General features: G+C 55.3%; 1 protein-coding gene across 1 annotated transcript in view; it reads left to right on the plus strand.

The window, feature by feature from the left end:
- The first annotated feature begins 620 nt into the window (after positions 1 to 620).
- The window catches only part of PODXL (podocalyxin like), a 44,190-nt gene continuing 31,989 nt past the window's right edge, over positions 621 to 12,821 (plus strand). The window contains exons 1-2 of the mRNA XM_087821328.1: positions 621 to 697; positions 2,118 to 2,584. Of these exons, the coding sequence (XP_087677454.1) occupies positions 621 to 697; positions 2,118 to 2,584 (544 nt within the window). The remainder of the gene's footprint in view (positions 698 to 2,117; positions 2,585 to 12,821) is intronic.

Here is a 12,821-nt window from a genome sequence, read left to right on the forward strand (position 1 = left end):
AGCTTTTTGTTGACATGGATATTCAGGGAACAGTGCTAAAAAATATCAGATAGTCACACATCCCACAGTTTCAGAGGGAACACCCTCTGTCTTTCCCATATGCAGCATGGAAAACGAGGCGAGAACGATCCTGCAGAAACTTCCTGATGAAAACAGCCGGGTCAGCCGTTCCCAAGCTTGAGCCGGAGCCGCCGCCAGGGCTCCAGGGCTGGCCAGGCGGCTCCAGAGATGCTGCGCCTCGGGGCAGCGCCCGCTGCAGCCAGCCTGAGGGGCTCAAGGGGTGCACGGTCCTTGGCACGGGGCTGGGTCTCGGGGACACCCCAGGCCCATCTGGTAGAAAGACTCCAGATTATCAGCCCGAGAGTCACGTGAGCCAAACGCGTGCAGGTCCCCACCCCAGGTTAACCATCCCTCCCGCTCTTTCCTCTGCCCCCTCCCGCACCTGTCGCCGCCGAGCTTCCTCTGCAGAGCGCTGCAGAATCTGCAGCGTCCCCCAACCGCCGCCTGCAGCTCTTTAAAAGAAAAAAAAAAAGGAGGGGTGTTTCTTTGTTCTTTCACCGGGTTAACAATGTTAATGGAATTCACCACCTGCCCCCCAAGTTTGCAAATTTCTCGCCACGATGTCGAGTGCTGGCCGCTTCCCTGATGATCTTTTGTGTTCCTGGCCCGCGTTTAGGGCTCTCCCGAATTATCTTAGGTAAGTCTCAGAGCGGCCCATCGCCTGAGGTAGGTGGTGGCGTCCCTGGACTGCAGATGCGGAGAATCGAGGCACGGGGAGTAACTTGCCCGGGGTCGTAGATGCACGGCTAGGTTTGGAGCCCAAGTCGGTTTTGACCTCAGAGCCCTAAATCTTTATTGCTGTTCTTTATTTAGCAAGATTAAAAATAATAAGCTTTAAAAGAGAATAATAGCTAATATTTATTGAGAAATTCTTACTTGCCAGACACTGTGCAAAGTATTTCTCCAAACTACTTACTCTCAGAGGCGGTCTGCCCCTCACCAGTTATGTAATCTCTAGCAAGTTTCTTAACCGCTTTTTGACTCAGTTCTCTGTCCGAAAAATGAGGCTAAAAATATGGATGTCGTGAGGAATAAATGAATTTATGTATGTAAAGCTCTTTGGCACATATTAATCCCTCAAAAAATGTATCTTATTTATTTTTACCATCACCTCCATTTCACAAGTGAGGAAGCTAGGCTTGGGGAAATTAAGCAACTAATTAGTCCAGATGGCCCCGTCAGCACGCTCTGCAGCACAGACCTGCTCAGAAGTCCTGGGGGGTGCGGGCCTGCCCGCAGGTGAGTTGCACCTGGCGGGTGGGAGACACGCTTCCTGGGCGTTGCAGACCTCGCCGCAGCCCCGAGGCCACGAAAGGTCCCCGGCGGTCAAACAGAGCTGGGGCTCGCCTTGCCTCGGACACGGGAGTGCGAGAGCCCGGGCGGTGTGGAGGTCCCGCCAGAACCCCCAAAGCAAGTCGGGCGACACCTGTGCGCTGTGGGCCGGGAGCCAAACGGCGCGGACACCCCCGCGCTGCCCCGCGCGCACACTGACAACCCTGCCCGCAGCCCCCACGCCCTCATCGCGCGCGCGCACACACACATACACACTCACACACACTCGCACACACACTCGCACACTCACACACATACACACACACTCGCACACACACTCGCACACTCACACACACATACACACACACTCGCACACACACTCACAGACTCACACTCACACTCGCACACTCACTCGCACTCACACACACACTCACACACACTCGCACTCACACACTCACACACACTCGCACACACGCTCGCACTCACACACACTCGCACACACACTCACACACACTCACACACTCGCACACTCACTCGCACTCACACACACTCACACACTCGCACACACACTCGCACTCACACACACACACTCACTCACACACTCGCACACACACTCGCACTCACACACACACTCACACACACACACACTCGCACACTCACTCGCACTCACACACACACACTCACACACACTCACACACACTCGCACTCACACACACACACACACACTCACACTCACTCACACACTCGCCCCCGCCCGCGCCCCCGCCCCGCTCCCCCCTCTCCAGGGCGGAGTTTCCTCCTCTGCTCATTGTTCGCGGCCCAGCGCCCGCCCAGCCCTGCCCCGCACGGCTCCGCCGCTTCCAGGGCTCCGGGGGAGGGGAGGGGCCCCGCGCGGCCAGGACGCCAGTCGCCGCAGCCCCCACCGGGCAGCAGCCGCGCGGACACAGCCCGCGACGCAGCCGCCGCCGCTCCCCCGCCGCCTGGCTCCGAGCCCCAGCCCGGCTCTGCGGCATCGGCCGCCAGCGGGGACCTCGGAGCGCGACTCGGGAGCACCGGGTCACCGCCCGGCGCCGCGGCCGCCGCCAGGCCTTCGCGAGCGGAGCCCAAGCTCTCACCCCGGGCTCTCGGACCCTCCGCCAGCCTCGCAGCCACCTGCCCCGGGCCCGGGGCCGGGACACGATGCGTTCCGCGCTCGCCCTCTCGGCGCTGCTGCTGCTGCTGCTGCCGCCGCCGCCGTCGCTCTCCCAGACTGGTGAGTGTGCCCGGGCCCCGCCGGGCCCCCACTGTGTCCGCGCGCCCCGCTGGGCCGGCCTGCGGTGGGGCCCCCCGCGCCGCCAGGCCGGACCCGCAGCAGCCCCTCCGCCGGCCTCCCGCTCGGGCCACACGCGGAGTCCTGACCTTGCACCACCCACGCCCCTCCCAACCCGAAAACGCCGCAGGTGCCGGGCCGCGAGCGGGGATTGTCTCCGTCTGCGTTAGGGTGGGGTGCGCGGGGGTTGTGGCGGGGCTCACGGGGGCGCGCCGGCGCTGAGCGGGTTTTCCGGGCAAAGAGCGCGGCCCCCGGCTTTCGCGCGACCCCCAGGGTCTGATTACAACTTTTTACCGCGTTGGAAGGGATGAGGGGCGGTATTGTGTGGTGGCTGATTTCAGGCAAAGCGGCAGTCTGGACGCTCATGAGAAAGTCCCCAAAGCAGGTGACAAGCCTTCACTAACGGCTCACGCGGGTGATGTGTTACTTGTTCGCAAAGAGGTTTTTCCAAGCAGTGTGTGCAGGCTCAGCCCACCGAGCCCGTGTGGAGCAGGTGGGGGGGGATAAGTAGACCTTCCATAGTCCCAGAATCACCCGAGTGAGGTCCCTGCCTCCTGGTCACCAAAGGATCCCTTCTTAGCGCATGGCCTGGACAGCGAGACCCCCCTCCCCCCTCCAGCTCCTTTGTACAAACAGGAACTTTTCTCGTGCAATCTGGGCTTAGAAACACACCCATTTTCCTCCTGAAGGTGAAATGTTACCCTTTTCGGGGAACAGGCGGGGGCTGCAAACCCAATCAGAGCAGGTGTTCCAAAGCCCCTGGGACAGCTGGAGTCAGCCCCAGACAGAGGTGCATGTCTTTCTTGCCCACCTGAGCACGAGCCTGCAGTGAGACAGTGATGTTCCTACCCTAGGTTTAGGAGGACCAGAGTGAGAGCCCAGACAGGTGCTGGCATTTGGGACAGACTCTCAGAGGGAGGGTGACCTGGCCTGGCAGTAACTCTATAGTCTCCTCTCTGCATCTGCACAGCAGGGAAGCTTTGGTGGTGGGGAGAGGCTGGAGCTCAGCACACGGGCTCCACCAGCCTGGCCTGAAAGGGAAGGGCACTCCCAGTGCATGAAGGGTGTGCCCTGGAGGAGGGGGTGCGGTGTGAGGGATGGTCTCAACAACTCTGAAGACGGCAGTCACTGAAGATTTGTACAACTGGCAGGGCTGCGAAGATGCTAGAGAAAGTAAGTGCTCTCTCAGCCCTGCTCTCAGGGCAGCTGACCAGTGTGGCCTTGACAAACACTCTTTCTGTAAGGAGCCTCTTAGCGCCACCCAGAAGGGAGGTGGGCTAGTTCCCAGTGCTTCTGAGCTTATAGAGGCTGAGCTTTGAGGAGGGGGTGGGGGCTGTGGGGCAAACCCCTGTCCTCCTGTCCTAAGAGGAGGTGCTCTGGAGCCTCTTATGGGAAAAGTTGCAAGCCTGACTCTGCTGGCTTCAAGGCTGGACTGTCTTCCCTGGCATCTGGGCATTGCCCATAAGTCCTGTCTCTTCCAGGAAGCCATCCTCAAGCCTAGCACGGGGCATGGCACATGGTAGGAGCTTGATAAGTGGTAGACAAATGTGGGAAACAAAAAATAACCAGAACCTCCCTCTTGTCCCCATCAGCAAGTCACTTGACCTCTCCGAGCTCCCAAAAATGCTATTAGAATATGCAGTGACAAAGGGAAATGCTTTGAAAAGTGTTCGTCAGCAAAGGGTTATTATTTGCATACATAGATAGATGCCAGAAAAGGCTAACTTGGAGGGAGTCATAGGACTGCTCCATCTCTGTCCTTTTGCAGGTGTGGCCATCTGGGGTCATCAGGGATGGTGTGACCCCCCCCCCCCCAAACTGTTGGAATCCTGTGATTCAGTGCTAAAATAAACACATAGGCTTATACTGTGAGTCTCCTTAACAAAGGAATTATCCCGGGACAGGTCCCCTGGGAGCTTACCTCCTTAGGCAGGCGGGTCATGCAGCCTGCAGCATAAACAGCGTTAAACCCAGGGGCTGACAGTGCATTAGACCCCTCCCCGGTGCTTTTTGGTTTGATATCCATTTCGTTGAGTCACATGGCAAGTCGTACCTCCGAGCCTTAGTTTCCTTCCCTATAAAATGACAACAAATCTCTAACCTGCAGGTCAATGTGAAGATAACTTATGTGATGAGCTTGCCATTGTGCCCAGCTCATGGTCAGGTTCAGTAAATCCTGGCTATTATGATTAGTAGAGCATATGTACTGAGCACTTGGTTGGCTTAAAGTACCCTTAGCACCAGGATTCTGCTCATGCTTGTGGGGTGTCCATCTACTTGTAGTAATAAAAACTGAAACTTGAAGTGCTACATGGTGTGGGAAAGGCAGGCTTGTGTAAAGAAACACTAAGATTTGAAAAGAGGTGACCTGGGCAAAGGTTCCTGGGGTGGGAGTTTATATGGAGATTTTAACATAAAAAGGTCAGCGTGGGATAGGAGACCGTTTCCCTAGGGTGGCTGAATTGCAGGGTGCAGGGGACACACAGATTAGAGGCTGGGGGCCATGATGGGGGTTTTTGAGATGGGGTCAGTGAGCTGTGGGAAAGCTTGGGGAGGGATAGGATGGGGCAACAGCGGGTGTTCCTAGCATGGCCCTGCTTGGGCACGGCTTTGAAGCCGGAGTGAGCAAGACTTGCGGGGTGGCGTGGGCGTAGACGTCTAAGCAGGTCTGAGAAGAGGGTGGTAGGGGACAGGCTGGGAACAGATGAGAAGACTGGGGGTCACCAAGGCACCGGGTGGCAATTTGGCCAGTGCTGTGGGGTATGGCCACTGAGGAAAGGGCAGAGGAGGGAAGCTTAGCATGTGTGGGCTGGTTCTCTGGGGGTGGCCCTGGGCCTAGAGAAGTCAGGGCACAGAGGTTGGGGGAGGGGGCAGCAGGGAGGAGAGGAGGGCTCCTGCTGGAGGGTGGGGGTTGATATCTGCCTTTTGGAAACTGAAAGAAGAAGGGGACTCCTCCTGGCTTGAATTCCTTAGCAGGGAGGGCTGCAGAGTTAACTCCTGACCGACCTCAGGTGTCATCCTGCTGAAAAGCCTTCCCAGCTTTCCTAATGGAACCAGTTATGTTCCATGGTCTGTTGGGTACCTCCCAACAGGTGAGACCTTTCCCCAAGGTTGGGGGTCAGCAGCATATTCATCTCCAGCTCAGCATCGGGCACTGAGCAGTTGCTCAAAGTTTGATCTGGACTGTTGAACTGAGGGGAACTGGCCCTAGCCCCCAGTTTCTGGCCCTCTGGGAGGGGGCCTCGCCAGCTCACATCCTGGGCAGTGATGATGACCACTGGGCTCCTTCTGCAGCATCCAGGGCTGGCAGGAGCACCTGTTGAGGGTCCAGGCTTCTGGGCTTGGGATCCTGCCCAGACCGGTGGCTGTGGTGAGGTCAGCTTAGCACTGAGCTAAGGCCCTCAAGTGGGAAGAACCCTCTGGACAGCTCACTGCACTTCATGGGAGGGAGGCTGGGATTAGATGGCTCCTACCCTGGGAGAGGCTGGCTTCCTCAGACCCTTCCCACGCCAGGGGCCCTGTGCAGGTCTACGGAGTGCGCCTTCCTCCCACATAACTGCAAAAAGGAGACTGGGCTTCCTCTGCCTGCTCCCTGCTCACCAGCCCAAGCCCAAGCCTCCCTGGAGACTTCCTAACCTAGAAGCCAGGAGTTCTGGGCTCACTTCCTATTTGTGCCCATGGGGTATGAAGCAGGGCAGTGAGCTCAGCGGGTGGGGAGGAGAGTGTTCCTGTCACGTCCCATTCCCAGGAACGGGGGTGAAGTTGCATGAGCCTCTCTTTGTCATTTGTCCTGTCCACTGCGTGGGGCTGTTAGAAGATCCGATGAAATGGCACATCTGGAACTGTGACTTGGATCACACAAGCCTCACAACTGTAGGTATTCTCTCAAGGAAATTCTTCCAGAGAATCTACACGGAAGATCTTTATATTGACAATAGTGTTTACCAGAAGATTCCTTCAAGCAGGCTGTGCAAAGTAGAATTCAGTTGGCAAAGGTAATTTCCATACCACTTCTGAATAAACTAGAAAATCATAGAACACAGAATTCTAGGGCTGGGAGCCTTCTGGAAAACATCTCCACCTGCTCATTTTTCAGATGAGTGCATGCAGACTGTGCTGTGAGGTCACTTGCCCACGTTCCCAGTGACTCTCAGTGGCGGCCTCCTGGGAGCTGTGCAGATGTATGTGCAGCCACAGATACTTGTCACTGGACCTTTCTCCTGGGCGTTGGAGAAACTCATTCAAATGCTTTTCAGAAAGGAATGTAAATTGGTTACCATTCTATACTGTGCCCAGACTCTCTCCCCACCCCTTCACCGTCAGGGTTAGCTGAGGTTGGAGCCACTCTGTTACGCAAGAGTTAGGCTCTCCAAGGGCTCCCTGAGTACCTTGTCCCAGGGCTGGCCACCATGCATTGTGACTGCGTGTCTGTCTCCCACTGCCTGGGAGCCTCTGTAGTGTCCACAGTACCCAGCCAGAACCTGGAACAAATAGGTGGTTAGAAGTGCTGGTTAGACGTCCGGCGCACACATGCCACAGTCCACTGCAGATTCAGGAGCAGCCCCTCCCCACATCCCCCCACCCCAAGCTCTTCTATTGGGCCTGAGCCCTGGCCCCACCCCGGACCACTATGGCAGTGGCCAGCACAGATCCTCAGCTTAGCTTGGCCTCCTGGCCCGTCCCCATCCCCTGTCCCCACCCCTTTCCCCAACACACACCACCCTTTCTTCCTCTGTAGCCCTTATTCCCCTTGGGTCAGCCACCTCCAACTTCCCTAGGGCCAGGGCGCAGGGTGGCACCCTGTCCGCCAATTGTCATGGCCGGAAGGCTGTGTGCCTCAGCCCAGGGGGAGGAGAATTCTGAGGAGTGGCTGAGTGGCTTGCCATGCTGCCCCAGGTTGGGGTTCAGGGGGCCCTCCTAGAGCTAGACCCTTGGAGACGCATGGGCTGACCAGCAACCCACAGCTGTCTGACCTCTGACCTTGCAACTGCCAGATCAACACAGAAGGGACAGTGGGGAGGCAATTCTTAAGCATATCAGCTAGGTGTGAGGCCACTGCCTCGCCCCCTGAAATTCATGAATCTCTGTCCTAGGGCCTCCTCCTTCCCCATCCAGTCTGACTCCTGTGCAAACCTGCTCTGAACACGCTGACTGGAGCCAGAGTCTTCAGCTGGGATAGCATGAGGTTGCCTTTGGACAGCCGCTACCTCATAGACCATTCCAGAGTGGGTCACCTGAGGCCCAGACACCAAGGACTCAGAGTAGACCATGCAACCAGCCCTTTCCTAAAGATCCACATGCCTCACTCCTTCATTTCTGTCAGCGCTCTGCTTGAATGTCACCTTCTCAGAAGCCTTCCAGTCTGCCTTGTATAACACACTCTTGGCCCCTTACTCTGCTTATCTTCTCTATAGCACTTATCACCTGAGTGTACTCATTTCTTTTTCTCTTCCGAGTAGAATGTAAGTTCCATGAGGGCAGGGACTTGCATTCAGTGCCGTAGCCACGGCACCTAGAACAGAACCTGGCACATAGTAGATGGTCAATAAATATTTGCTGAATGAGTGAGGGGCAAGCTGGTTTAGAACCCAAAGGCTTGCCTGCTAATTCTGAACTTTCTAACTGAGGCTTCTAACCTGTTTCCAGAAGAAAAAGGCAGTTGACAGGTGGGCTGCCCTGGGCATTGGAGGAACAGACACATGGGCATGAGAGGGAGCAGGGACTCCTGGGAGGAGGAGATCTGTGGGAGGTGCAGCAGCTAGTTCTGTTTGTTACAACTTGATTTAGCTGCTCAGAGCAACTAAAAATAAATAGTGCATTATACAAGACAGAAGCTATATATCTCTATATAATAGTTTCAGAGGGCTGGTGTGGAGGTTCTGCCACTGTTAGCATGCTGCTTCATGGGCCAAGAGGGCTACGTGGGCTCCAGATATCAGGAAAAAAGAACAAGAAGCCTGCAGTTCCTCTTTGGAGGTTACCTGCCAGAAACCACACACAACACTTACAGTTACATTGAACAGAACTTAGTCCTATGGCCACACCTAGCTGCAAGGGAGGCAGGAAAGAGTACTTTCCTTAGGAAAATTAATTTTTATTTCAGGCACCCATATGCCTAACCAAAAATCAGTGACTCAGTTACAAAGACGAAGCACAGAATGGATACTGAAATAGATCTCTGGCAAATGCTGCCATAGACCCCGGCCCCTGAAAACCATGGTTTTCTCTGCAGCTGTCCTCAGTCCTCGCCTTGCAGTCAGACCAACTTTGCATCTGCATGAATAAAATGTAAGTAGTTGTCCTCAATGGCCTGAGGTTTTGTTACTTCTGGCTGAGAGCCCCTTCTAGCTTAGCTCTTGTTTTTTGTGGCTCCAGCCTTTTGGTACTGATGGAGCAGTTCCTTGTAATGCATAAGAAAACCCAGCTTCCTCTCACTCAGGTGCCTCAGCCTTGAGCTACTCCGGTGAGCTGAGGTGGCCTGGGGACTACCATGAGTAGGGCCTCCCCCAGAGCAGGCATAGGGGGACCTGCTTTCTCCCACTGGCCTCTGGGTGACAAAGAAGTATTTCTGTACTCCACCTTCCCCTTCCCACGTCAGTGGGGTGAGTATAGGGCAGAGGGAGATACTATACTGCTTTAGAAGTTTGGTCCAGGAGCACAGCAGCTGGAGGCCAGTGGCTTTCACATCTGGTGGAAATGTTCTGTGAGATGCCTTGGGGGCCACCAAGAGTTTGGGGTGCACTCCTGCAGGGGAAAACTAAGAGTACACCAATTTGGGGGGAGGAATGTCACATCCCACCCATTTCACGCAGCTTTGCTTTTATCTGTTCTGTGTAGTAGGTCTCCACATAAGAATTTCTTTGAGGAAAAGTCCTGTCAAAGAAAAGAAAAACTGAAATTTCTTAGCATATGCCCCAGGTTTTGAAGTTAAAAGCTTGGGTTTTAGTCCGAGCTTTGGCACTTACAAGCCTTGTGACTTCAGACTTGTTCCTGGGAGTCTGTCTCCCCAACCATAAAATGAGTAGGATGCCTTCCTCAACAGTGAGTGTTCAGTGCAGTCACACAGGTGGTGTGCTGACACAGTTTAGTTTTATTTTATTTTATTGGCTTCAGCTCTAAAAAGACCCTGCTATTGCCTCCTCCCAAGCTGGACCCACTGGGCCAAGCTTCCTCTGTGGCTCTTGCCCAGGAACCAGCCCTTCCCCATTTAGTCACTGCCCCACAGCCAGGTCACTCAGGGCGAGGGCCCCAGTTCTGCGGGCTTATTTGTAGGCCACAATCCCGGAGGAGGGTGGCCAGGGTGTGCTTGGCTAAGAGGAGCTCTGTCCGCCAGCCCCCAATTCCCACCAGTGGCTTTTCATCCCAGCCCTAGGGGGCGCTGCCCTTCACTTTTGGGCTTCAAGTGAAAACAGGCTTCCCTGAAGCCCGGCAGACTCTGATCCCTGTAGACTCTGCCCATCACACTGAAATGGAGTCTCACATCCACAGCTGTTTTCCACCTGGATCAACATTCCTCGGCCACTGTGCTTGTCCAGCCTGCAGATCTGAGTCTCTCCCCGTCTCCTTGTACTTAGCACTCGTTCTCCTCAACCAACTCTACCCTCACGCACCAAATCCCCAGTGACACAGCCCAGTCCAGGCCGCGAAGCCTGATGTTGATCTTCCCACAGCCATCTGTACACTTGCCTCCTGAGAGAGGGCAGGGGAGGAAGGGAGGGGTATGAGGTTACAATCCGGCCACTAACAGACCAGGGAGCTGACTGTTTTCTCACAAAGACAAGAAGTGGGAGGAAGGTAGGAACTTTCTGCACAATAAACCCCAGGGGGCCCTAACCGGTTTGGCTCAGTGGTTAGAGTGTTGGCCTGAAGATTGAAGGGCCCTGGGTTTGATTCTGGACAAAGGCACATACCTCGGTTGCAGGCTCGATCCCTGGCCCCGACCGCTTGCAGGAGGCAGCCAATCGATGTGTGTCTCTCTCACATCAATGTTTCTCTCTCTATCCCTTCCATTCTTGATGCTCTAACCACTGAGCCAAACTGGCTAGGGCTCCATCCGCTTTTCAGTAGATTATCTATTGACATCTTGTGCAAAAATACTGATGTAAAGGTAGAGTGACCAACTGCCCCAGTTTGCCCGGGACTGAGGTATCCTGGGATGTGCGATGCTCAGTGCTAAAACCCAGGTAGACCCATGTAAAGACCTCACCTGGGCTGAGAGAACATCAGATGTAAAAGCACACTGGTGTGTCTGAGGCTTTGCTAAACCTTTGATGTGGAGAGGTAGCCTTAGCTGGCCTTCCTTCCTTAGGGCATTCATAGGAAACCGCACAGAAGGCTGGTTGGGCCAGCTGTTTGTACCAGAGCCTGTGCAGGAACAAGGTACATTCCAGGCCCCTCATGGGTGTTTAATGATGGTGCTGCTTCTCAGAAGTTGGAGGACATGTTTGATCTTTCTGCCCAGATGGAGCAAACATTGTTGCTCCTGGCTTTTTTCCTGTTGGGCCTCAAAGCCCCCGCTGCTTTGAGTCCCTGATGCTGACAGCATCATGGTTCTGTTGTAAATGCAGTGTGAGCCCCTCATCCTGTCATTTTGCCCCTGGGACTTGGAGAAGGGGGTTCCAGAGGACATACTCTCAGCCAGCACTGCCTCCGTGGCTCACCCGGTGCAGTGGTGCTCAGGGCTTTCTCCCCAGCTCTGGCGAAGCCCGGCCTGCTGAGGTGCATGGATCTCGTCCACCTTCAGGCTGTCATTTTTCCTGGGAGTCTGAGAGCCAAATGGCTGAGAGGAGGAGGGGAGAGCATCTTGTTTGCTGAGTCACCTCCTTGCATGTGTTTTCCAAGCTGCACTGTTCGCAGGCAGGTCGCTGAGCTCAGCTTAGTTCAGTAAGCGCCAGGTCCCCCACCTCTGGCAGATGCAGCCCTGTGCGCCAGCCCTAGGGGGCGCTGCCGAGTACTGTTGGCTGGGTCTCAGCCTGCTGCCCCCTTTCCCAAGCTGTGTGCTGTCGGCCCACTCCTCAGCATCCCCTCTTCCACCCAGGCTGCATTCGCCTGGACGCCCCAGAGCACCACACAGAGCTGCTCCTCACCCTGAGGTCATCCCACTTTCCACTACCCTACAGCCTCAGTTGGTCCAGGCACTGGAGGGCTTGCGCTGCGGACACCTGGCTTCTGGGGACAGGCAGGGTGGGAACCTGTCCACAGGCCCTCCTTCTCCCCTTGGTATCCTGGGAGCTTGCACTTAGGTGGAGAAACACTTTGGCTTTACTCCCAGGTCCAGGGAGATCCTGGAAGTCTGCTCCTGACCACACTGAACCCCATCTCTGAATTCCATGGGCTTTTTCAGGCAACCCTGTCAATGCACCAACCGTAACTGCCCCTGGGCCTCCTGTTAATTAACTTCTGTGTGCTCTGTGTGTATGGGGTGGCAAGCACGGGGAGATACTCAGGAGGGTCCATCTGAGTTGGGTGTCGAATAGAGCCACGGAGAAAGAGAAAACAGGTTTGCAAGAGGAAGGTGCTCCACCACTTGGGCAGAGTGCTTCTTGGCGGCCCCAGTTTCCTCATCTGTGGGTGAGGGGCTGGCCCAGGAGATCTCAAGGACCTTCCTATTTAGTATTTCTTTGACTCTTTTTTGAAGACTTGACGTGTCTGACGATTTTGACCCCAGAACTGCTGGCATAATGGGACTGGGATCAACTGTGTGGCTGCACCCAGGAGGGCCAGGGAAAGGGGGGTCTGGGGGAGCCTAGATTGGACAGCACTGAGGCTCTGAGTCCTTGGAGATGGCTGGAGGCGAGGGAGCTGTTCCTATCGCGGCTGGTTGCTGGGGACAACCAGTGATGCCTTGAATTCCTGGATAATGTGAGGGAGGGCGTGTGTGCATGTCCCCTGTGATCTTGGGGAGCGCTCGCTTTCTGGATGGCCTAGGCCCTGTCTCTTCATCTTACTACAGGCCTCCCCATCCAGTGGCCAGGAGCGGGAGCAGGAGCTGGAGCCAGGAGCGTATGGACATATGTGCCCTGCTGCAGCAATTTTCAACTGCTGTGCCACAAGAATCTCTATCTATCTATCATCTATCATCTATCTATCTATCTATCTATCATCTATCTATCTATCTATCTATCTATCTATCTATCTATCTATCTATCTATCTATCTATCATCTACCTATCATCTATCTA

Source organism: Miniopterus natalensis, chromosome 10 (genome assembly GCF_054644295.1).
Source record: "Miniopterus natalensis isolate mMinNat1 chromosome 10, mMinNat1.hap1, whole genome shotgun sequence".
In the NCBI taxonomy this organism is placed as follows: Eukaryota; Metazoa; Chordata; class Mammalia; order Chiroptera; family Miniopteridae; genus Miniopterus; species Miniopterus natalensis.